At 32.7% G+C, this 25,664-nt stretch overlaps 1 protein-coding gene across 1 annotated transcript in view; it reads left to right on the top strand.

Annotated features, from left to right (window-relative positions):
- Positions 1 to 24,953, top strand: part of LOC127738007 (sodium-coupled monocarboxylate transporter 1-like) — a 47,564-nt gene extending 22,611 nt beyond the window's left edge. Inside the window, exons 6-17 of the mRNA XM_052249015.1 lie at positions 1,762 to 1,835; positions 2,293 to 2,430; positions 3,715 to 3,850; positions 7,020 to 7,108; positions 8,361 to 8,470; positions 12,459 to 12,529; positions 13,375 to 13,461; positions 17,509 to 17,723; positions 19,034 to 19,048; positions 19,384 to 19,484; positions 22,697 to 22,815; positions 24,718 to 24,953. Of these exons, the coding sequence (XP_052104975.1) occupies positions 1,762 to 1,835; positions 2,293 to 2,430; positions 3,715 to 3,850; positions 7,020 to 7,108; positions 8,361 to 8,470; positions 12,459 to 12,529; positions 13,375 to 13,461; positions 17,509 to 17,723; positions 19,034 to 19,048; positions 19,384 to 19,484; positions 22,697 to 22,815; positions 24,718 to 24,888 (1,326 nt within the window). The 3' untranslated portion in view covers positions 24,889 to 24,953. The remainder of the gene's footprint in view (positions 1 to 1,761; positions 1,836 to 2,292; positions 2,431 to 3,714; positions 3,851 to 7,019; positions 7,109 to 8,360; positions 8,471 to 12,458; positions 12,530 to 13,374; positions 13,462 to 17,508; positions 17,724 to 19,033; positions 19,049 to 19,383; positions 19,485 to 22,696; positions 22,816 to 24,717) is intronic.
- The last annotated feature ends 711 nt before the right edge of the window (positions 24,954 to 25,664 follow it).

The following is a 25,664-nucleotide window of genomic DNA, read 5'->3' as shown; positions in this document are numbered from 1 at the left end:
AGAAATTTACAATGAGGGTCGACTAAGAACAAAACTTTAATACAAAAGGGATGAATTAAGCTTTCCAATTATGAATTTTCCATTTCTATGTAGCATCATTCTAACAGCGTCTGCATAGGGAGTATAAATATCCAAATTGATACGATATACAGAATTTGCGTTTCCTGTCATTATTTCCCTGAAAGAGTTTCTGATTTCAAGGAAGCTATCTAATGAAGGGATCCTAGCAATACAAGTTTTACGGATGACATCATGAGTTGTTTAACAGTAACTGAATATCTGTTTCAACCATAACAACGGATATGTTTCAATTTTCGTAGCCATACTTCCGTAATCGTTTCCTTGATTATGACAAAACCGATTGAGACTTTACATCGAATGTAATTACCATGAGTGGCACCCGTCGTGTTGCTCTTTATGACAAAATGCATTTCCTACAATATATTCAATTCCCCAGGGATCTATCACCGTTATCGAATCAATAATCTTTAATTATCATAAACATCGCTGACCCGTATATATTTTTATTTTGAATTGCAAGATGCATTGCCAGCAATACAAAACCTTCCCGGGGGAACATAACCTAAATATAACCATCACCAAAGGGTATCTATCAGTATTTTTCAATGACTTCATAAAAGCAAGAATTTCAACGTATTTTGTTTTAATTGTTGTATAGATAATGCAGAAAATAAACTATAATCGTACATTCAAATCTGAGTATGTAGCCATACACTATAGGTTTGAATAATAATAAAAAAAGATTAATGAATGATAATAACAATAATAAAACTAGAGGTTCTCAAGAGCCTGTGTCGCTCACCTGATTCTACTTTGGTTTTGGAAATCATGTAAAAATAGATTAAAATCATAACAGATACCCTAATAATGATTGAGGCCAATTTTTTTTTAATATTGGCCCTGTAATTTAATCAAAAGCAGAAGACTTTTGTAAAATTTACAGAAATTACTAATAAATACATTGAAATTGTAGAAAATAGACTTTAAAAGGACAATAACTCCAACAAGATGTCATTTTGCTCATGTTGACTTATGTGTAGATCTTCTTTTCTTGATATTTATGCAGTTTACAGTAGATCTCAATCTATAAAGATACATGTATTAAGGTCTTCATCAGCACCTCATAAGGAACATTTATGCAATGTTTGGTTTCATTCCTTTCAGTGCTCCTCTAGAAGAAGCATTTGTATGTATTTCCCATAGGGTCTTAGGTTAAACGAAGTCCCCCGCTGGCGGCCATCTTTGATGATGGACCGGCTTCAAATAACAACACTTGGTCAGCACCTCATAAGGAACATTCATGCCATGTTTGGTTTCATTCCATTCAGTGGTTCTCTAAAATAAGACATTTGTAAGTATTGTCCATAGGGTCCTATGTTAAACGGAGTCCCCCGCTGGCGGCCATCTTGGATGATTGATCGGCTACAAAATAACAACACTTGGTCAGCACCTTATAAGGAATATTCATGCCATGTTTGGTTTTATTCCATTCAGTGGTTCTCTAGAAGAAGTTCAAAATGTAAAAAGTTAACGACGACGACGGACGACGGACGCCAAGTAATGAGAAAAGCTCACTTGGCCAGGTGAGCTAACAAGGCGAAGGTGAAAAGCAACAGCAGAAGAAATAAGACTGCAAAAAGTTCTTTCTAGAAATACGAACACCTACGATGAGTAAACAGAAAAATAGCTTTTAATTTCTTTTTTAAATAAACAGCTTTTCATAGCTTTCTTTAATTTAAGGGAACAATTTCTGCTGGAGGACCAAAGCGAGTGTTTGATTTAAATAAAGAAAATGGAAGATTGTACTTGTTCAAGTAAGTCGACTGAATATTCTGAAAAGGATAAAAAAAAACTACTTTTGGTTTGAAAAGAAACTACATTAAATGGATAAATAATTCCAAACGTGTCTTCAATGAAATGGGGAAGAACAGCTTATATTCTATATAAAAAATCGTATTCATCCACGAATGCAATCTGCAACACAGAACATTAAAACTTTATTTAAAATAGGTTATTTCTTTATCAAATGTTTATCGGAAGAACAAAATGTTAGAAACAAAAGGAAAATTAACAGCAGAAGAATATCTAAATGCATAAAATAAAATAATAAATAATAAATCATTTGTTTTAAGAAGATTAACCAGGGTCTCCTGTCCAACTAAACATTAGAACTTGAATTTCTGGCTATAATTACACAGAGAGCAGTTAACATGAACTCATCGTAAAAAGTAGTTATTGTATGATATTATTTAATTATGTTCATTCATATAGCTTTGATACAGATCCTACAGTACGACATACATTCTGGGGTCTAGTCATTGGATCATGTTTAAGACTGATCGCATTGTCATTCAATCAATCAACAGTACAAAGAATTAGTTCAATGAGCACACAGGCAAAGGCTAGAAAGTAAGTCAATGGTTTGATAATTACTGATAATAAAAAATTATCACGAAAAAGAAAGAAAAAAAAACCCTTAAGATTATAAAGCAAATAGACAAAAAAAATATATAAAGAAAAGATACGTTTTTAATGCAAGTATGATAAAATTGAGAATGATATTTGGGAATGTGTCAAAGAGACAACAACCCTACCAAAGAGCAGAAAACATGATGTTTGTATATAAAAAAAAAAGGTTGCAATTGAAAACCACAAAGGCCTAAACATAACAGCTGTAAGCGTCTGGGAATAATTTTGCTTGTAGGACTTGCAAACACAATTAAAATATTTCATGTAATGAAAAAATAACCGACAAAAATTGATATTTAAATCATGTCAATTTCAAAAGCACTGGGCGGATGGTACCAAAAGATACTGATAGTCAAGCAGACTTCGTGAAAGTTGTTGGCCGACTTCGTGAATGTTTTATACCGACTCCGTGAAAGTTCTTGAACGATTCTCTGAGTCATTGACCGACTGCGTGAAATATATGTAGACTGACTTGTTGAAATATTTGGTAAACTCTTTCCGTTATAATGCCGGAAAGTTTTTTTAACAGTTATTTCATTTTTGTCCATGGAGGATAGATGCTGACTTTGAACATTTACTATTGATTCAATAGCACATTCACGGTGGTGAAAAATCTATGTGATAATAAGATTATTATCATTAAACAGTCGCGACCATGCAAGAATGCCTCTGGCTATTTTATAAACTACATTAGCGATCTGTTTAATTTGCCTTGAAATGATAAAAAAAATAACGCAAAATGAATGGTACATTAGGGTTTGGATTAGAGTCTTCATACTTGTAATCTTTATTTTTTCTTCTTCAAGAGCACGCACCCATTACTTTCCTTAGATAATGCATTAACTGGAAAATAAACCGCACTTTCGGTTTTTTATTCAGCGTAAACATACGATTAAGCATACAATTTCCGGCATTGACCACTTGGCAACGCGAAAGATTATGCATGTAATCACTGGGTATCTTTACTATTCTGTGGCACCTGGTTTAGCTTTTGATTCATCCTTAAACGTTGTTATTTCGATGTTTTCTACCTGTATGTGTTAAAAAAAGCCAAGTATAATGTAGAAAAATGATACATACCAATTTAGAAAAACAACTTCTGTAACAATTTTGTTATTCAGAAATGGGGAAAAATTTTCTTAAATCAATTTTTTTTACCATTAATAATAATGATAATTGCATAAATTCGAAAGAGAAAAACACAAATGTATATAATTTTTTCAGAGTTTTGTTTTTCTCTGCACCAGCATTCTTCGTCACACTTTCAATGGCAACTTTAGAAGGAGTAGTGGCGTATGCATATTACACAAGCATCAGATGTGACCCATTGACATCAAAACGCATACAAAATCCAAATCAGGTATGCAACAAAAACAAACCTGTATTACGTGATTTAAGAATATCTGTATTGACTGGTTGTAGAAGGACTTAGGTTATTGATAGAGACTCGGAAACTTTACGTACACTCTAACAAACTGATCTAAGTATGAGATACTTTTCATTTTACATCCCGTCAGTAAACATCGTGTAATCTCCCTTCCATCTTGTAGATACAAAAAAAAAGCAATGATATATAGCTTAACCCGACCATTTGTTCACCAATAATCTGTCAAAGGGCTTAGCTTATCTTTCCCAATACAGCCTATGTAAAATCCATTTTTGTAGGTGAGTGTGTTAAAATTGATAATAAACAGGAAAATCTTCTATTAAATCTCTATCGATTTTTGACTCATTGTCTACTTTTCTCGCTCTAGGCAATATACATAAGGCATATGAAGCAGAAAATATCCTCAGCAATTGACATCACACCTGTTTGAATTGCCCTGAGGTTGAAGTTTAAAATCTAAAATATTATTTGTCTCCTTTTATATGACTTCTGATATTCTGTACAATCTTTGTGTATACTCATATAATATTTTTTAATGCTACTAATTATTCAAAGTACAAAGGTTATATAAAAATAAGAAGATGTGGAATGATTGCCAATGAGACAACTCCCCACCAGAGACCAAATGACATAGATTTTTTGGTTTACCATTATTGATATTGATAATTGCCTAAATTTCAAATATAAAAAAAACCACCAACAAATATATATATATATATCGAAATCTGGATATGGTGTACTAATTTTCGCACCTTTTGTTTGCGGTATACCATTTTTTCCGCAAGTTTATTGTTTTCTGTTTGGTATTACATTAATAGTTAAGATCCATTTTGTTACATCTGGTGATCCGTTTATTTATCAATCGCCAATGGCAGTCAGCAGGGTTTAAGAACATCCGTTGTTCGACCTGCTAGTCAAATGCGTTTTGTTAAAATATACTTTTTCACTTTTTTGGTCTTTTGGAAAATGTTGTTTGTGCTGTATTTAGACCCCTCTACCAAGAAATTTGTTTTGCATGCACACGTATAAAGATTGCGGTTTTTATCCAACGCAATCATAGGTTTGAACGTTGTTTTCAATTTAGAATGGTATATATATATATACTGACTGCCTTTAAAAACGCAACACTCATTTTGTTGATTTTTTTCCCACATCATGTTTGATTCTCATACTTCTATTAATGCTTACCATACTTCTTTCTCTTAAGAAAAAATCAACATCTGACTTACCTGTGGTTATTGAACATACCGGATTTTTGAAGTCGCATGAAATTCTTAAAGCGAAATTTGGAACCCATAAAAGATTTTTTCAGTTTGTTTTGCTTCGTGAAACAGTTCTTTCAATCCTTTGCCACACTTAAATCAGTTAAAAAATGCTGCATCTTCATATTGCTAAGACTGAGGAATAAAAAACTGAATCAGCCCATAAGAATACTGCAAACAGGAAAACGTGAACGTGCTGCAACCATACAGTTTGACTTCAGAAACTCGTCTTACAGTCCTTCCGACAACGATACAGGTAGACGGGATTTGTTGCTGACCATCAATGACCAGATCAATATGTAGTGACAATGCAACGTCAATAGAATTTGATTACGCAACGTCATTTGCGAGACATGTTTACGGCTGCAACGTCACTGCTTATCAAATTGCCGAATGCCATTGCGCACAGATTTATGCCATAAACGTTTCCCATAAACTGAACTTCTAAAGAATCGACTGAAGAAAAACATTTAAAGCCCTGAAGTTTCAACCGCATAATTGCCAAAACCCATTGTAATGGGTGAAACAAACGCATATTCAGAAGGTGTAAAACAGAACCCTAAACATGTGGAACAGAATTGGTTGACCTTTCTGACAATCATTTTTGCATTTGTTACAGGCAGTCATTGCTTTTGACGGTGCCACATTCATTCAAAAATTTTAAATGAATAATCTAGTGTTGCGTTTCTGAAGTCGGTCAGTATATATAAGATGCATTATCTGTGCATATAATATAATCACCCACCTTGCTAATCGAGACTTAGTAAAACAAGTCTCGATAGGGAAGAGGACACGTCGATAAATTTTCAGACCAGACGACTTTTCTGGTGTCTAAAGAGTTGAGACAGAAATATCGGTCCAGATATTGTTCACAATATACCTTAACTTAAACACAACTATATGAAAAAAAAAATAAAAATGATCACACCAAGTTAAAGACTAACTTCAGCAATTGACATTCATTGCTGTTGGTGTCTTCATTACAATCTGATAAACAATATAAACTGCTGACAGCATTGAAACAAAATGGCAACCAAAAGAACAGCCAAAATCGCCGAATGTGAATTTTACCCGAGGAAGTTTCAACCTTAGTTTTAGATACAATTACATAACTGGAAATCGACAGAGTACTGCATCATTTATATCATGTTGTAACATGAATGGTAATTTTTCCTTTGATCTTCTAGTGAGTTAACTTCAGCTATTTTTTAGTTGAGTGCGTTAACACGCAACCACTGCAATCAATTAACCGAATTTTTCCTAGTTTTTGGGAATGAAAGAAGATTATTAATTACCTTCATAAATGTTATTAGGAAATGTTTCCTTTTTATCACAGCGTCCTTTGAAACTACACGTCTTTTTCGGATTTGAGGGCAAATAAACATCGAATAAAATTTTGCATTACCCCCGTCACCGCCCCCCCCCCCCCCTTTTTCTCTCCAAACCACACCCCCTTTTCGAGTTAATTCGTAAAAGGCGTGCTATATATATATAACATAATACCGAAGTCACTGGCTTAAAGGTATCGTCGGGAACTAATAGTCCTCTGCTAACGATTCTTGTCAGTGGTAGTAAAAACGTACAATTTAATCTTTGTTCGTGTCAATGCAAGTTTCTGGAATAAGCTTCATCAGGTACGCTCTTGACCAAAAATTTGGAAAATCAAAACATCTGAATTGTTGGAGAACATTAAAAAGAAAAAGGCCTTAAACAGCTAAAACTATCTACGGTAAAATTTGGCTGAATGAGAATGCTTACATTTATTTAATATTAGATCAAAGTGGTAGATAGAACTTATGCTTTCTAACACTCAAATACTAACGACAATTAGAAAAGTTATCATTTAAAAAAAAATCTGACATCATTTTATATTCTTTCAGATAATACCTTACATGGTTCTAGACATCTTCCGGAATCTCCCTGGGATGTCGGGTTTGTTTATGGCATCCCTTTTCAGTGCATCTCTTAGGTTTATATACATTATCATCCTTATTTATGATCATATTTTCATTTGTGTTCTCCATATCTCTTTATTTTGAAATGCACTAAGTTAAACGTTAAACAAACTGTTAATTCGGATATAATATAATGTCATGGTTTTATTCTTGAAAACTACGACAGGAAATGCACATAACCATAATCAATACTGGCACTCAAATTATGTTGCAACATGCACAGGTGTATATTATATTGTATAACGCAACACCATATTGACATCTAGATGTCTGTTGCTGTTTTTGTCGTTTTGTTGCTGTCCTATTGACATATACTCACATCTTTTATTCACATCAAATGGATTGTTCATCATTTTCTGTTGTAAAAAAAAAATAAAAATACAGACACAAAAAAATCACCCAAAACACCGTCCATGCTGTTAGTCAACCCATCTAATTTGATAACAATAAACTACATAGCAATACAGTTGGGATCAGTTCATACCTTTTTTTCAATCTTACAGGAATTGTCAGGAGAACTGTTCAAGAAAAATCTGTAAAACATTTCTCCTGACACCTTAAGAACAGTTTCTGACCGGTGCTACCCTAGAACCGTTTTAGACCTTTCTTACCTAGAACAGTTTTGGAAAATTATTATCTAAAACAGTTTTCAACAGTTCTGGACTCCTACCAGAACAGATTCTGACAGTTACACCCTAAACCAGTGTTGGACAGTTCTACCCAAGAACTGATTCAGATAGTCATACCCTAGAACTGATTCTGACATTTCTACCTTATATATCTGATTCTGACAGTTCTACACTTAAACAATCTGATTCTGAAAGTTCTATACACTTAAACAATCTGATTCTGACAGTTCTACACTTAAACAATCTGATTCTGGCACAATCTGATTAAAATACGGATCCTGTGTCTAAGCTTTGCTTACAAGGATCTCCGTTTTACTTTCTGTTTTGGTAATTATTACATCAGCCTATGAAATTTCAGCCTTCAAATTTTGGAAGGTGTGTATTTATCAGAAGAAACCAGAGGATACCAACAGGTCTTTAAAACAGAAAATAGAACGGAGCATTTTCAAATCCTTGACCAAAGCTTGAACATAGGGTCTGTATTTTAATCAGATTGACCTTTAGACTGATTCTGAAGATGACGTCTATGTGTTTTTCATCGTATCATCTTATTAGTAATTATTATGGATATTATCAGTATCTTCTTCTGTTGACTTTCCTATCATATTTATTTGGCATCTGTATTTTTCTTTATTAGTACTATGTCGTCTGGATTGAGTAGTTTGTCTGCCATGACAGTAGAAGATTACATTAAACCTTATCACAATTTTTCGGATAAAAAGCTTACAGTCATAGCAAAACTTTCGGGTAAGTAATAAAACTTATAGGCGAGTGACTTTAACCATAAAATTAAATTTTTAATGCACCCACCTAACACACGGCTAAATTATATATTATTTGAAAGCTACACAATTGTACTATCTGTTTTGCCCGGTCGTAAAAAAATCGTACGGTGCAATGTCCGTCAAATCAAGATCAAAGGCCAAGGACGAATAAGTGCATATTTTCTAAGATTTCAGCTTGATTGCATAATATGACTTTTATATACTAAATTCACAAATGCAAACCATTTAAACTTTTAGCAGAGAGATTAACGGTCATTAATCAAATGCATTTTAAAATATTTAAAACGTGTTTTTGATAGACAGCACATGTTTCCTGAAATTCGAGTCAACGTTAACAAAATGTGTGAAAACCCAAATTTTTCTTTCCGATGCACTGCTAATCACTTAAAACTAAGTAAAACCTTGTAATAACTATCAAAGAAGTTTGTCATAAATTTTCTAAAATTATGCTTACTTCTAATCAAACAGCAAATCATAACAACTCATGCAGTTGCCCAAAATACCGCCATCTGCGAAAAAACAGCTTTTAAGCATTTCTTCCTATTTAAACACTGTATGTGGTCAATATAAGATTTAATAAACAAATTCTTACGAATCTGAAAAATTTAAAGTAAAAAAATATGTGTGCGAATCATACTATTGCTTGAAATAAGAGATTGCAATCTGCATTGTAACTACCAGACTGAAATAAACATCTTTTGACTTTTCTAATTGTTTGATTTGTAGCTTCATTATAAATATTGATGAAGTGAAAAGACCTTTTATTTATTTAATGTGAACCATAAAAAATAAATTAAAAATTTAGACAAAAATAAATAAAAAATAAATTGATGAAAATTGAAATTTAAAAGAATTTAAAAACCAGTAAACACATTATAAAACTTGACTTCTTGATTGCTTAAATTGCGTTGTTCACTGTTTTAATGCATTAATTCATCAAATAAGAATAATTTTGAAGAAAAAAAATCCATTAATACGCAACGATTCTAGTTACAACTAGACTTTCTGAATAGCTTGAATGACTAGTTCATTTTTCATACGAGGATGACTTCATGCAAGAGCTTCTGATGACGACTGAAAAGAAGCTACCATTATCTTGAAACTTCACTTTCCACTATATTTTGTCCTGCATTTTTTTAGTTGTAATCTCTGTCCTGCCTTTCTATTTTTCACTCTATTCGGTCCTGCTTTTTTTTTTAAAGTTTATCGTGACTTTTTTTTACCTAAATTGTCATCCTGACTTTTTTTTTTGCAAGTGTCTCATCCTTGGTTTTTTTTTTTACTCAAAACTCCTGTCCTGCCTATTTTTTTAAAATTTCATCCTAGCCCCCCCTCCATAAAAATCAAATGGTAGATCCCTAAAGGAGGAGACAAATTTCATTGACTTCAACTCCTCTGAAACAATAACAAGTCGGAATATTTATGATATGACGTATAAATGTAGGGTTTTGAATTTCCTAAATTTGTCTTTGCATGCTCAGTCGACGTACTGCTCGCAAAATTAAATACAACTCTTTATTTAAACACTTGTCCAATTGTAACGCGATTTCGCGGCATCTTCTTGTGGAGTATATATCTCCAAGTTGATACAATATTTCAGAGCTTGCATTTACTTTCACGATTGTCGTGATAGTGCGTAACTGCTCACAATGAAGATATTAAATAAAGGCAACTATAGTATACCGCTATTCAATAGTCATCAATCGATTTACTAGTAACTGAAACAAATCAGGGTCACAAACCAAACCCATGGGAAACGCATCAACTATAAGAGGAACACAACGGAATAACAGAAAAACTGAACTGCTACAAAAACAAACATTAACATACAAAGAAACAGATTATTCGATACCAACTGCCATATGCCTGACTTGGTACAGAACATTTGATGAAAAATGGTGGTTTGAACATGGTTTTAAACCAGAGTTCAAATGCAAAGTTGAAATCATCCCTTTGTAAATTTTATGGACGCCACTACGAGTTGGTTGACAATTATGAAATATCTGTTTTGCCAGATGACGACTGATAAGTTCCAATCGACGTAACCAAAATACCTTCATTTCTGCCTTAAATGTCACTACCGAATAAGGCTTGGCACCGAGGTAGGAATTACACGAGCCACAAGACGGGTGTCACATGTGGAACATGATCTGCTCACCCTTTTGGAGCCCCTGAGTTCACCCCAAATATTTTTTGGGGGTTTGTGTTACTCAATCTGTAGTTTTATATGTTGTGTTTTGTAAACTGTTGCTTGTCTTGTTCGTTTTTTGCCTGGCTTTGTCAGTTCGTTTTCAATTATGAGTTTGATGTCCCTTTGATATATTTCGTCACTCTTCAAGAAGTAAAAGTTTTAAAAATTGTAGATCATTGTAGTTAAATGTATCATGATAACGATTTGGTTCTATATATATATCACCGTGAGCAAATTAAGTTATTTTCGCGGATATTTGTCTTATTGCGTTAATTTACTTTACTTTGAGGCGATTTTTTTGCCGATTTTCATTACTGCAAGTTAATATCTTTAATATCTTTAAAGTGAAATAATACCAAAGGGACAATCAACATCTCAAACCATGAATCAAATAAACTTAATTAAAACCATGAACAAAATAAAATTAAAGTCCAAGAGACGAACAACTGTCCACAAAACACAGCACAGCATGAAAACGATCACTGCCTTAAACAGCGAATGATTTTATGAGGTCAGGAATGTATTCAACTTTTTCATTTTTTTATTTCACAACTGCTTATAGTGTTTTACATACACAATGACCTGCATTTGTATTTTAAAAGCTTATGTTGAAAATACTCAATCCTATCTCTATACCTTTGAAATTTGGTTTGTGAGAATAAAGATATATAGAAGCATCTTTTATTCTAATAATTAAAGAGATTTAACTTCTAAACACATTTAATATGTCTAACACGATTTTAAACTAAATAAGAAGAAGCAGCATTATATGTAGTTCGTTTACATCCCGCTTTAGACAACCAAGTGTTTCTAAACAAGGTTACTTATTTCAATGTTGCCTACGATCTACTCGCAAAGTCATGTTTGCATTTAAATATGATTAAAAAAAGTAAATAAGTTTGACTTCGTAAAAAACATATTTTTACCTCAATTTGCTCGTATATATTCTTTTCGAACTTTAAATACCCCTTCTTTTATTATGGAAAATCATTCTCCTCCCTGATATTGACAATTAGCGATGTGCTATCTTAACACAGAATAACAAAAAGATCGCTATTTGCAGATGGCAGATTTTTGGGCAACTGCAAACACTTCAATAGAAGGCTGTTCTATGAACAACAATTAATAATTGTATCTTAAAATTACAAAACAAATATTCCTTGACCTAAAACATATTATTTATCTATTTTTTTAGCATACAAATATCGATCCTCCAAGATATATATTGCTTTTGGAACAATTTTTCATTTTTTTAGGATTTGTGATGAATTTCAATTTTTGGGAAATATTGCGCATATAACCTCTTATTTTTTGTTTGATTTGGAAGTCATGTATTATGTTATATAAAGTCCATATGATCTTTTGAAAAATTTTATCGTACAAGAAGTAGAAAATGGCTTCTTGTTTAGTAATCGCAAAAATTGTAATGTTTTTTCATGACCTTTGACCTTGATTTAACAGAAAATGCACCGTACGATTTTTTTACGACCGGACAAAACAGAAAGTACAGATTATTAGCTTTCGAATGATATATAATACAGTCGTGTGTTAGGTGGGTGCATTAAAGTCGTTAACTAAGCGTCTTTTTGAAATAAGTCACTCGCCTATTAAAACTAACTTTCAAATACGTTATCAGACAGTAATGAAACTGCACTACATAAAACTTGATGTTATACACAGATAATTGTTTTCTATGTCACTTTTATAAATACACTAATCTAATTTTGTTTTAATTGAAGAATTTTTTTTATGTTTTCAGTGCCGTTTTATGGATTGCTTTCAGTAGCCGTTTCATTTATGATAGCATCAATCCCTGGACCGATGTCCCAAGTAAGTCAGATAGATATTGTTCATTTCATAACCTTCAAAGTTTGACTCATCAAAGAAACGTGTGCCAGTTTGTTAAGTCTTAAAAAATATTATATATGTCTGATTTTTCGAACCCCTATCTTGTATAATGATTAAGTCGAAAAAGGACGTCTAAAATTTCAAAAACTCTATTCCAATGTCGTTAATAGGGAGATTTAGAAAATTCTCTACCAATTATTACAGAATTGTTGTCCTGATATTTTTATAAAGAAAGAAAACCATTGGGCCTTAAACACTTAGAGCTTTTTTTTAAAATTGATTTGAATATGATAAGATGTATTCTTATATATTGGTCATATAGCTCAAGTATTTCTACATCCCCGGCTTATTAATGTGTTGGTTTTAAGCGCGACCGACGAAGGTTAATGCGGAAAAGTGTTTATATTCACCATATTTTTCAAAGTGTTTTTTTTTTTTATTTTTCATTTTTGAAGCCCGGAGGGTTCAAGATTTGTAACATATATATGTAAATATTAATCTTGATTGCAATATTATTTGTTCATGTATTTAAGGGATACATTTATCAGTATTTATGTTACTGTTTTAAATATATTCCGTTATCAAATTATTAGTTTCTGTCGAATGTTAGCTGAGTATTCTTTGAATGCTAAACTATGTATGTATGTGTTTATCAATTAAAGTAAACATAATTATTTTAAGGTATAATATTGCATGCACGATGGACATATTTCTATGCGAAAGAACAAATGGACTAATGCTTATTATGATTGTTAATCCTCTTTTACCACATCACCATCGCCAACCGTTATTTACCGTATTAGCACTTATTTTCTATCTTTTTAAAGATAACTGCAAGCATTTTACCAGCATTTGGTGGCCCATCGTGTGGATTATTTTTGTATACGGTATTCTTTCCATGGGCGACAAAAAAGGTAAACACGTAACATATAAAGTTTATATAAATATGTTCTTAAAATTCAGTCAGTTGTTTAGCAATGGACTACAATTTCTTTTTAAACAAAGACATTTTTAACGGACAATGAATATGAAAGTATAAAGTTTAGTCACAGTTGAAACAGAACAGGTACAAACATACAAACAAGCTAGGAATCGCATGAAATATAAAATAAGTAGACAAGGTGAGTCGACAAGGTAAAACTCTCTCTGCCCTATGTCGCCAGTTATAGATCGTTATACGATTCCAAACTCGCATCCTAAAACGGCAATTTGAGATACAAATTATAATCTCCATTCTAAATCCATGTTGTTCTAGATTGTAAGCCTGACGTTTTATTTATGTTCACTGACCAAGTAAATCCACATTTGATGAAGTAAATTAAATCCGTCAAATGGGATTTTTTTTTAACAAAACAGGTATTTGCCATATTCAATTCCTCTGCTACCTCTTTTTGATAGATTCTGCATAACGTATGTTAAGTAAATATATACACCCTGGTTTTATATTTACTTTATAATTACACCTTATGTAAGAATCCTGGGTTTTGATTGGTTGATATCCAGTGTATTTTTCACCAATTTACTGTTATCAAATGAATATCGTTCATTTTTTAACGCCGCCGGGGTATATGCAAAAAGGATATGCCTTTTTTACCCTCTCTGCCATGGTATTTGCCAAAAAATACTCTATCCGACTGGACGCTTGTAACGTCACAATCATCAATGCGTTTTTGAACGTTAACATTCGGTGTAATTAAACAGATATAGCATGTTCTTGAGGGGGTATTTGCGAAAAATACCAGTCTTGAGAATGAATTTCCCTCGACTTACGGCTCGCGAAATTTAACATTCTCTCGACTGGTATTTTTCGCAAATACCCCTCCTTAACATGATATATCTGTTCAAAATACTCTATCCGACTGGACGCTTGTAACGTCACGATCATCAATGCGTTTTTGAACGCTAACATTCGGTGTAATTAAACAGATATAGCATGTTCTTGAGGGGTATTTGCAAAAAATACCAGTCTTGAGAATGAATTTCCCTCGCCTTACGGCTCGCGAAATTTAACATTCTCTCGACTGGTATTTTTCGCAAATACCCCTCCTTAACATGATATATCTGTTCAAAACACCTTTAGTCTGGTATTTTTTGGATGAACTCTAATTCGCTTAATTCATAGCATGAAGCAAAACTAACATATTTCTTTTGTTTTTCTTAATTGAAACTGTGTACAGTTCGTTCAGGACATTGCACAAGATCGCGTCTTCATGTACTGTTTATAAAAGTTGTTGAATGAAACCTTATATGAAGTACAGAAACAGTATAAGAGTGTAGGACGAAAGTAGTTTCATATCATCAGCCCAATAGCTCAGTACTTCGGTAACGGCATACATTTAATGAAATATGCTGTTATAAAACTTCATTTTAAATAAGGCTATACATCTCCCTCATGCATAGTTCAGATTTCCTTTCCGTGTTTGGGTATAAGTTTGGTCCTTTTCGGTTATATCAGCTCTTCACCGTTATAATAATATTCGGATTTTCAAATATTTTGGCCTCGTGCATCACTAAAGAGATATTAATGTCGAAATGCACACTTGGTGCAGTAAAATTTGTTTCGTTAATGTTAGTTACTTAGAGCTTGCTTTAAGTAAATGCGAGCATTACGGTATAACATTTATAATTATAATTGTTTTGTTATAATTATTTTGTTATATTGTGTGCTTGTTATCTGTTATATTGTTATTTTAGAATTAAGGGCTTTTTTTGTACTGATTTTTATTGCATGTTCTTTTATTTGCCTTGTAGCCCACTGATTGAGAATAAATGGGGGACTGTAGAGATCTCAAAAGAACTTATTTAACCCCTGTCACATGTTCAAGTGTCTGTCCCGTTTGATGTGATTGTCTTATCTCATATTTTAATGGGGGTTTTCTGAGTTTTTATGTCACAAGTTTTTTTTTTATCTTGATTGTTTCTTTTTAATTTATTCACAACTTTTCGTTACACTCGGGGCGATTATTAGCTTGACATAATTTGTAGACACATGCCCATAGTTGAGGACTGTATTATGTTGACCTCTAGTTGTCTTTTGGTTATTTGGTTGCTGTCTGCTTGCTGTCTGCTTGACGTACATCCCACGTCTCCATGTATTATATTTTGGCGTTTTCAATAGCAATAAATGAATTTTGTTATTTTATCTAACAATTTAAGTGTCAGTCTTTGTAAGAATCAGGCAATTTAGAAAAAAATCAAAACATGGCCGAAAAACCCCACCGACATAACCACCCTATTTTGAAGGTACCCTCATCTTAGTGTAAACATATTTTATTAATTAAATTCAGGTTAAGTAATGTACACAAATTGGCATTTACATATTAATACAAGTAAATAATTAATAGGATCCAGAAACAAGCTGTTAGCTTATATTAATCCGTTTCCTAATTCAAATAAGAACATTTCATATTGTAATACTCAAGGAGTAGAATGTAAAAAAAATAACAATGTTACACTAGATGGAAAACAAACAAAACATATACATGTAATAAGGTTGTGAACACAAAAGAGAAAATTTTTTTTTTTTTACATCAGGCATACAATAATAAAGTGTATGTTTCTGAACGGACATAATTATTTAAGATATAAGTATTACTTGTTGAACAAGATGATTGTAATCATATGACAAATCTTTTGCTACTGAGTATGAATGTTTGAACTGCCAAGAATATTTCAATGTTTTGTTCGTAGCTGAAATCCGTTGAACCGTGTAGCAAAATTTCTTCCGACAAGAAATGTATGATATTGATGTTATTAAAATGCTGTTCACGCATGATGTGAAATCGAGGGCAGTGCAACAAGTAATGCGCTGTTGTTTCTATAGCACCACATAAACAAAGTGGTGAGGCCACTATATTTTTTACAGAACTGCATTGCATTTGAAGTCTTGAGTGATAAATTTGACCTAATCGCTTACCAATGTAATAATAATTTGGAGGCTTAGTCACCCGAGACTGGACACAATTCCTGAATGCCCCCACCGAAGTACTGGTCTTAGCATTCTCAGGGAGGAGATTCCATGAACGTACAGTTGCCGGTAAATAATAATTCGAATACAGGGCTGTTCTTGTTCGAACAGGGGGGATTAGTGACGAGTTTCTCGTATTGTGATTATGTATGGTTGCATGGGATTCTGGAACTAAGTTTGATAAATATTCCGGAGTAATATGATTTTTCATCTTGTAAAAATAAATTAATCTGTGGCCCTCCCTTCGATCTTTAAGCTTTTACCAACGCGTTTCGAGATATAATCTCTCTAGGGACACCAACCTAGTACCCCAAGTTACGATCCTTGCAGCCTCTGCTTGTACTTTTTCAATTCTATCAATCAAAAGATGTGTATTGTTGTCTTGAGTTGATAGGTCTTTCGTTTCTGCGTGTCTGGTAATTCCAGAAATATCTAGATAAATTTTGGTCAGAATGATAGCAAATTACGAAGTTATCTCCCTTAATTGTTAATTTCTAGTGCATTTCAACCAAATCATATCTTGGATTACCAGAACAGGTAAAGGAAACGAATGTAATATTCATGAACACTTATACATTCTGAATTTAAATTAATGTAAAGCTAAGCGGGTTTGTCATGTTTTCACCACTGCCTGATTCTTAGGCAGATTGGTACTTAAGTGGTACACTTTGAATCAACTAATGGATCGTTTCATTGTTGTTTCATAAATTATTCAAAAATACTATTTTTTTCCTAATGAAATTGATTATCTCCTCTGCTAGAACATCAATCATGTGTTGTACTTTCCCTGACTAAACTTGCTTAACGTTTTTTTAATGCAAAATCGATAGTTTTCAAGATCAAATGCAAGTTTTATTCATAAGCTACTAAAACAATTAAACTGTCACTGAAAAATGCAAAATCTAAAAAAGAAAATGAAAGTTGAGAGCTGAAATGTTTTTGAACAATGTGTAGGTCTTGTCTTTTAATCATGTGTTTTTAACTCTCGTTATAGGGTGCTCTGATTGGCACTACAGCTTCTGTTATACTGTCGTTTTGGTTGTCAGTTGGGAAGAACTTTTCTAAAACACTGCAAAGAACACCATGGGCACCCATGCCTCCGACTGACCAGTGTTATCTATTCGAAAATACGTCACACTTTACCAATTACACAATGACCACTGAATACACAACTTATCAAACGACAGAAGCAATCATGGATCACCAAAAGTACGTTTTTAAATGAATTTCAATGCCGAAATCTGAAAAAGATACAGAAATCAACAAACAGTCTTCAATAATAATGGACAAATGCTTATTTCACATATCAATCGCTGCGAGTGTAGACAGATTTGAATAAATTAACATAGCTATCAAAAAATTTCATAGCTCAAAATCCTTTGAAGACTAAATCAGATATAAAGAAAGACAAATACTGGCAAGGTTTCTTACTAGGAACACACATCAACAGTCGGCTGGGTAAAAATAGAACGTTTGGAGAACTCAATCCCCCTAATTGTTTAACGCATTATAAATATGATTCATAATAGCATATCAGTACTATATCACGGGAAAGGGGGGGGGGGGGGTCTTTTCCTATATAAAAGTATGCACAGACATGTCGCTGGTATGGGTCACTTCTTCGGAATGCCAAATATATCAATTAGGTGCAATTTCACGATGGTAATATAACAATGGGTAGAAAAGTATATGCTTAAGTGTCTAAAATGTTCATCTTCTGTTAAGCCGGATGACTTTAAAAACTGTGTCTTATAATATGAACGATTCCATGTGGGTAACATCTTAATCAAATGACTCAGATTGTATGTTTGAAACCTGGGAAAAATATATTAATTGGATATGATTTTCCTTAAAAATATATGCATGGATAGGGATTTTCGTAAAAATGAATACATGCATATGAATGAGGGTGGTTTTTTTTATTCCCAGCTGGACATCTGTATCAAAATCTGTATGTTGATACCGGCCCTTCCCCCGTGAACTGTATTAACGACTTCACCCGGATTGATTCTTTTGAATAAGAAATTACTAATTGATAAGATTGTTATTTGATTATGTGGTAGTGTTGCAGCACAAAAAGAAGAGAAATCGTAAATGTAGACTGTAATAATCTTACCCACAGAACGCATGATGGTCCAGAAGCTTTGTCACAACATTTTAATGATGGATTTCTAAAGAATATTTGGCAGCAAAACACAATATGTAGTTGATCGTTTCTTGGGTGCAGATATAAAATGGAATTAAAACTGCAATATATTCTGATTAATTTAGGAATTAAAAGTATATAGTGGTAATCTTGTTCAGTAGTAACTTTAAGTTCTATCTTATTGAGACGTTTTCATCTCCGATCTTTTCTTCTTTGGAAGTGACAAGTCTAACAGTTTGGGGTTTTATAAAATGAAAATATAGTTACTTTATAATTACTTCGCTGATAGAGAGGTCTTTGAAACAAGTCTTCCAATTTCTATACCTTTAGGAACAGTGTTTCTTGAACTTAAAAATGAGTGTTATTTAAATAGAAAAGTAAATAAATGGTTATGAAGAGTATATGCTATATGTATATTTTGTGGCTATATTATTCTAGTTTATTATTATAAATATATTATAGTCTATATTATTTAGTATATAAGAGATTATAGAGTATTAAATTGAATTGCTAGGATAATCATAGGTACGTATTTGTTTGTGGACAAACCTTAGTATTATCAATTGCAAAGAAAGACCCGATTTTTAAAAAATGACCCAATTTTCAAGCTAAAATTGATGGAAAATTTTTATTATTATAAATAAAATTGGCTTGATTATATTTAAGAATTTAGATCCTCGATCAAATTGTTTATTCTGTCATAATATGTTAATTATTTTTCAGCGAAGGACTGGACAAGTTTTATGCATTGTCTTACCAATGGGTTGGAGTTCTAGGAATACTTTACACGTTGGTCATTGCCATTGTAACAAGTTGTATAGAAGGTTAAAACTTAATATTCTAGTATTTATAACGACCTATTTATTTTTACTGATGTTTTTTCCGATAATTATTTAAATGTTTTTGATATGGAAAACAATCATATGATGTAAAGTTAAGAAAAGATGATAGTACGCTTGCAGGAATTTTATTCTTAATACTGAAATAAAGTTATCACCTACAAATTGTATCGGTCAAGGGAAACGAAAAGATGAAAATATATTTATTTTTGTTTGCCAACATTCTTTATTAGCTTTTTATGGAAGATCAATCAAAGTAAAAATTCAAAATCATTCATTACAGAGACATGAGATCGTTTGTCTATAACCTTGAGATCGTTTGTCTATAACATTGACAGAGACATGAGATCGTTTGTCTGTATAACCTTGAGATCGTTTGTCTATAACCTTGAGATCGTTTGTCTATAACATTGACAGAGACATGAGATCGTTTGTCTGTATAACCTTGAGATCGTTTGTCTATAACCCGTCTATAACATTGACAGAGACATGACATCGTTTGTCTATAACCTTGAGATCGTTTGTCTATAACATTGACAGAGACATGAGATCGTTTGTCTATAACCTTGACAAAGTTCACTATGACCACAAACTATTCACGTTATATAGCGTGTGCTGTTATTCTTCTACGTTAAACCGGTTTCAGACCGTTGAAACGGTAATGATTAAAAAAGTTAAAAAGTCGGATACTATTTCCCTTTTTTTGTTTTATATATTTTGATCGAAAAGTTACAGTATAGAATTTTGTGGTCAACACCAGAGAGCTCTAAGATCAAGAATACATAATTTATCGACAAATAACCACATTATAAATGTCAAATGCTACAGTCAACATGAACTTTGACTTCGGTCACACATATTAGATAATTTACTTTTTGCTGTCGAAAAAGAAACACAAAATCTGAAAATTGGTTAAACGTTTCATAATACCTTATAAAAATGAAACAGCTTCAGTATACCGGGAGTGAGAGTCAATAACGATATAAATATGTCACAATTTCTGATTTTTGACTTTTAAAAACAAATTTCATATGCTACTTTTACGGCGAGGTTGCAAGCGTTTGTAAGTCATCGAAACATATGGAAATATCTATTGAAATACCTTCAATGGTTCACTGTATTAGTGCAAAATCGAAAAGAAATATCATCACTGTGGATATAATATAGTATAATATTATGAGTATAAAAAACTAGAGGCTCTCAAGAGCCTGTGTCGCTCACCTGTATTTACTGATGCTTTGGAAATCATGTAAAATAAGGTTAAAATCATAATTAATAGTATTAGATATTAGATATTATAATGATATCTAAGATAATAACAAAAAACTGCAAAATTTCTGTAAAATTACTAACTCAGGGGCAGCAACCCAAATACGGATTGTCAGATTCGTCTGAAAATTTCAGGGCAGGTAAATGTAAATCTGATGAACATTTTTGCCACCTGTCAGATTTGCTCTAAATGCTTTAGTTTCAGAGATATAAACCAAAAAACTGCATTTTACCCCTATGTTCTATTTTTAACCATGTCGGCCATGATGATTGGAAGGCGGGGTCATCGGACAAATTTTTTAAACTAAATACCTTAACAATGATTATGGCCAAGTATGGTTAAATTTGTCTCAGAAGTTTCAGAGAAGAAGATTTTTGGAAAAGATTACAAAAATTTACGAAAAATTGTAAAAAATTGACTATAAAGGGCAATAACTCCTTAAGGGGTCAATTGACAATTTTGGTCATGTTGACTTATTTGTATATCTTACTTTGCTGTACATTATTGCGGTTTACAGTTTATCTCTATCTATAATAATATTCAAGATAATAACCAAAAGCTGCAAAATTTTCTTAAAATTACCAATTCAGGGGCAGCAACCCAACAACGTGTTGCCTGATTGGTCTGAAAATTTCAGGGCAGATAGATCTTGACCTAATGAACAATTTTATCCCGTCAGATTTGCTCTAAATGCTTTGGTTTCAGAGATATGAGCCAAAAACTGCATTTTACCCTATGTACTATTTTTTAGCCATGTCGGCCATCTTGGTTCGCGGGCGGGGTCATCGGACACATTTTTTAAACTAGATACCCTAATGATGATTGTGGACAAGTTTGGTTAAATTTGTCTTAGTAGTTTCAGAGGAGAAGATTTTTGTAAAAGATTACAAAAATTTACGAAAAATGGTTAAAAGTTAACTATAAAGGGCAATAACTCCTTAAGGGGTCAACTGACCATTTTGGTCAAGTTGACTTATTTGTAGATCCTACTTTGCTAAACATTATTGCTGTTTACAGTTTATCTCTATCTATAATAATATTCAAGATAATAACCAAAAACGGCAAAATTTCCTTAAAACTACCAATTCAGGGGCAGCAACCTAACAACTGGTTGTCCGATTCATCTGAAAATTATGCGGCAGATAGATCTTGACCTGATAAACAATTTTACCCCATGTCAGATTTGCTCTAAATGCTTTGGTTTCAGAGATATAAGCCAAAATCTACATTTTACCCCTATGTTCTATTTTTAGCCATGGCGGCCATCTTGGTTGGTTGGCCGGGTCACCGGACACATTTTTTAAACTAGATACCCCAATGATGATTGTGGCCAAGTTTGGTTAAATTTGGCCAAGTAGTTTCAGAGGAGAAGATTTTTGTAAAAGTTAACGGACGACGGACGACGGACGCTAAGTGATGAGAAAAGCTCACTTGGCCCTTTGGGCCAGGTGAGCTAAAAAGGATATGCAATGCACTCAGTGACGTTAAAATAAACCAAATTCCCACAATAAATGCATGACGATTATCGAAGTAGATGGAGTCCTTGACACAGATGCATGTGTAGGAAAAAGTTAAGGACTGAAAGCTTTATAGCTCAATATATCATGATTTTGCGAAAAAGAAACTACATTGCTTGAATATTTTGAATGATGAAGAGCACTAAGTAAATGGTATTTTCTCTTCATATTTTGTAATAATTTGAATATATTATTACACGTAAGAAGTGGAAATCAAATACTATGAAATAAAAAAAAAGACATAATTATATACTTGGATAAAAAAAGGTCTTATAAAATTTGAAAAATAGAGTGTGATCAATTAAAAAAAAATTACGTTGATGTAAATACTTTATCATTCTTTTTCTTTCTTTATACATCTTTGTATACAAATGCAAATGTTTTCCTCTTATTATTTCTTCCAATTTCAGGTTTGCCAAACTCTAAAGAAATTGATGTTAAATATGTGTTGTCGTTCTTTGATCAGTTCTTTCCTTTTCTTCCACAAAAGCTCAGGACCAAATTATACTTAGGTGTACCATTTGAAAAGGTAACTAGTAGTCACTTTTAATGTTGAATATAAATACACACAAAAACCAGGTGACACATATTTGTGTCAGGGTAATGTCTACTTCCTTCATCGCTCACATGTAACGATCATCTTATTCTTTCTGTATCATCATATTTCGTTGGAAACGTTATTTGACGTTCCATTACTGTCGATGAATCTTGTCTAACTGGGGTGCGTTCAATATCGTAGCGGCTACATAGGGCTACGTAGATTTATGACTATTGAACGTGTAGCTAGCCTAGCTGCTACATAGATATTGATAGCAGCTAGGCTAGCTACTCGTTCAATAGTCATAAATCTACGTAGTACTACGTAGCCGCTACGATATTGAACGTAACCCTGATATTCGCACCTTTTAAGAAGTCCGTGATTTTTAGAAAGTGGGCGGGGTTTGATTGTTAGGCCCAAACTAAGGGAATATTTTTACTGAATCTTATCAAATTAATTTTAATACAAAACAAAAACTATATGCGAACTATGTTTAACAATGAAAGCTGCAATAGATTAAAACAGAGATTTCATATTTTTGGATAGTTTTTCAGTGTATCGTAAATTATACCATAGTTTTTTGTTGAAACCCCCCGGCAACCTCACACGACCTTGTCTCGTGAGGTTAAGGCCGGGGCTTTCAACAATAACTATGGTATAATTTACGATACACTAAAAAACTATCCAAAAACTATAAAATATCTATAACTAAATTCTTAATTAATTTATACATGAATATGTCGAAATTCACGTTTTTATGGTAATTAAGTTTCTTTTACATAATCAGAGAATATAATTATACTGTGGATATACATACTTTGCTGAGTTGTACGTGTTGTCATGCTAAGCATACCCCGGTTCGTAGTTCATGTTATCGGATAACAGGGAATAGGTGTCCGCCAGGCCCACATGTTACAACACTGTCAAGCTGCTGACCAAATAACAAGTTTGAAAGTTATGCGAAAAGTGTGATAAAAATATGTGTTAGACGTACAGACAAATGATTACAATTTAGCCCATATTTCTAAATAATAACGTCTGTATAAAATTGTCCATCAAAGACCAAAGGACAAGGAGGTAAACACTGTTCTACTGTAACAATAAATAAACCAATAATGTATGGAATGCAATAAAAGGCCAGAGATAAGAAAATGTGCAACAATGCAAAAGGGAAAACCGAAAACCTGATTAACGCGAATAACATTGAACGAAAAACAAATATTGCAGACGGAAGCCAACGACAAAAACTTTACTACAGGCTCTTACCTTGGGAGAGGTACATTAATAATGTGGCAGAGATTATGAGCACTAGCACTATCATCTCCTAATCTGACCATGGGACAGAGCTGTAACACCACAACACTAAAACAAACTGTAAAAATAAGTTGAAAATGGGTGGACTTATTAATATATCTATGCCAAATCATAAAAGGAATCTATCAGTTGAAGTTTTATTAGGTTCTGTTAACCACCTCGACTGCATGAATATGTATAAAACAAGCGACCAAAATCTGAAAAGTCTGTACTGTTTAATTTGATTTTATTCAAAGACTTTTAAAATTGGAATAGCAACCGACTTTTCAAGTTGAGTTATATCCAACCTCATTTTACACGAACCTTATATTTTTTGAATGATATTGCCATTGTACAGTTTCTTTACTTTCAACAACAATAATCTTAACATCTTACCTCACCGTGGAATAATGTTTTTTTTTTCTTTCTGAAACTTCATTCGAATGAAATGTCTTTTGAATTTCGATAAATTCATTTTCCGTAGTTTTCATGGCAATTGGTATTGTATATTCATTCGACTTGATCAGACATTTAAAACTGAAACTTTTATATTGAATCATATTTAACACCTTTTCAACACGAAAGCTTTACTAATTTTAGAGAGACGAATTACTGAAGAAAGTAGATAAAGGTTTTATGGATTACGAAGCAGAACTTTTACCTACTACGGACACAGAACCAGAAGGAAAAGATGAAATGTCGTCGAAATTTGAAGTATCCAGAAATGGGCATTCGGATGACGATGAAACAGCAAAAGACAATGATGTTTAGAAAATAAGCAGTCTTGTACTAATCAATACAAACGCTTATCAAAAGCTTTTCTTGTAATAATTAAAGCCGAAATTTAAAGTTAAACAGTTAATATTCAACTGTAAGAAATGAATTGTCGTTATATACTAATTAAAAATAGGAATAAAGAAATCGATAAGAAAAGCATTTTTGTAATATGAATCATGCATTGAACAAATCGAGATTGCAACAATTATAATTGTAAGCATATACATGTACATACATTACACAACTGAAAAAAAAAAACATGATGAATTTTATGATTTCAATGTTTACAGCAATGGGGACACGTATACTGAAACATCATTTTGAGTTTATAACTATGCGCTGTAATTACTACTGCATAGCAGACATACATATACATGTTTGACGAGAGAAAAAAACTTGCACGGGATCAGGGTCCCATGTAGCTTTCAATAGTAACACACACTAATGGGTTTGACAAACATACTTGTTTAAATTATATAAGATTGCACACAAAACACATAAATGAAATACAAACCGTTAATACAAAATAGCACTTCCTAAATTCAAATATAACATTACACACAAAACTGTGATCTAGTGCCTCCAGTTTATTTTCGACTTATGAGTTTGAATGTCCCTTTGGTGTCTTTCGCCTCCCTTGAATCATCATTTGCCAGTGAAAGTCTTAGATTGGAAATATAAAGTAATGATTGTTAACATATACCGGTGACGGGATTTCTGTTTGTTTGTAGGTTGGTTCCAATTAAACTTGTTCTGTCTACAAATGACAG

This window comes from Mytilus californianus, unplaced genomic scaffold (genome assembly GCF_021869535.1).
Source record: "Mytilus californianus isolate M0D057914Y unplaced genomic scaffold, xbMytCali1.0.p SCAF_4, whole genome shotgun sequence".
In the NCBI taxonomy this organism is placed as follows: Eukaryota; Metazoa; Mollusca; class Bivalvia; order Mytilida; family Mytilidae; genus Mytilus; species Mytilus californianus.
This window is presented reverse-complemented; position numbering and strand designations above follow the sequence as displayed.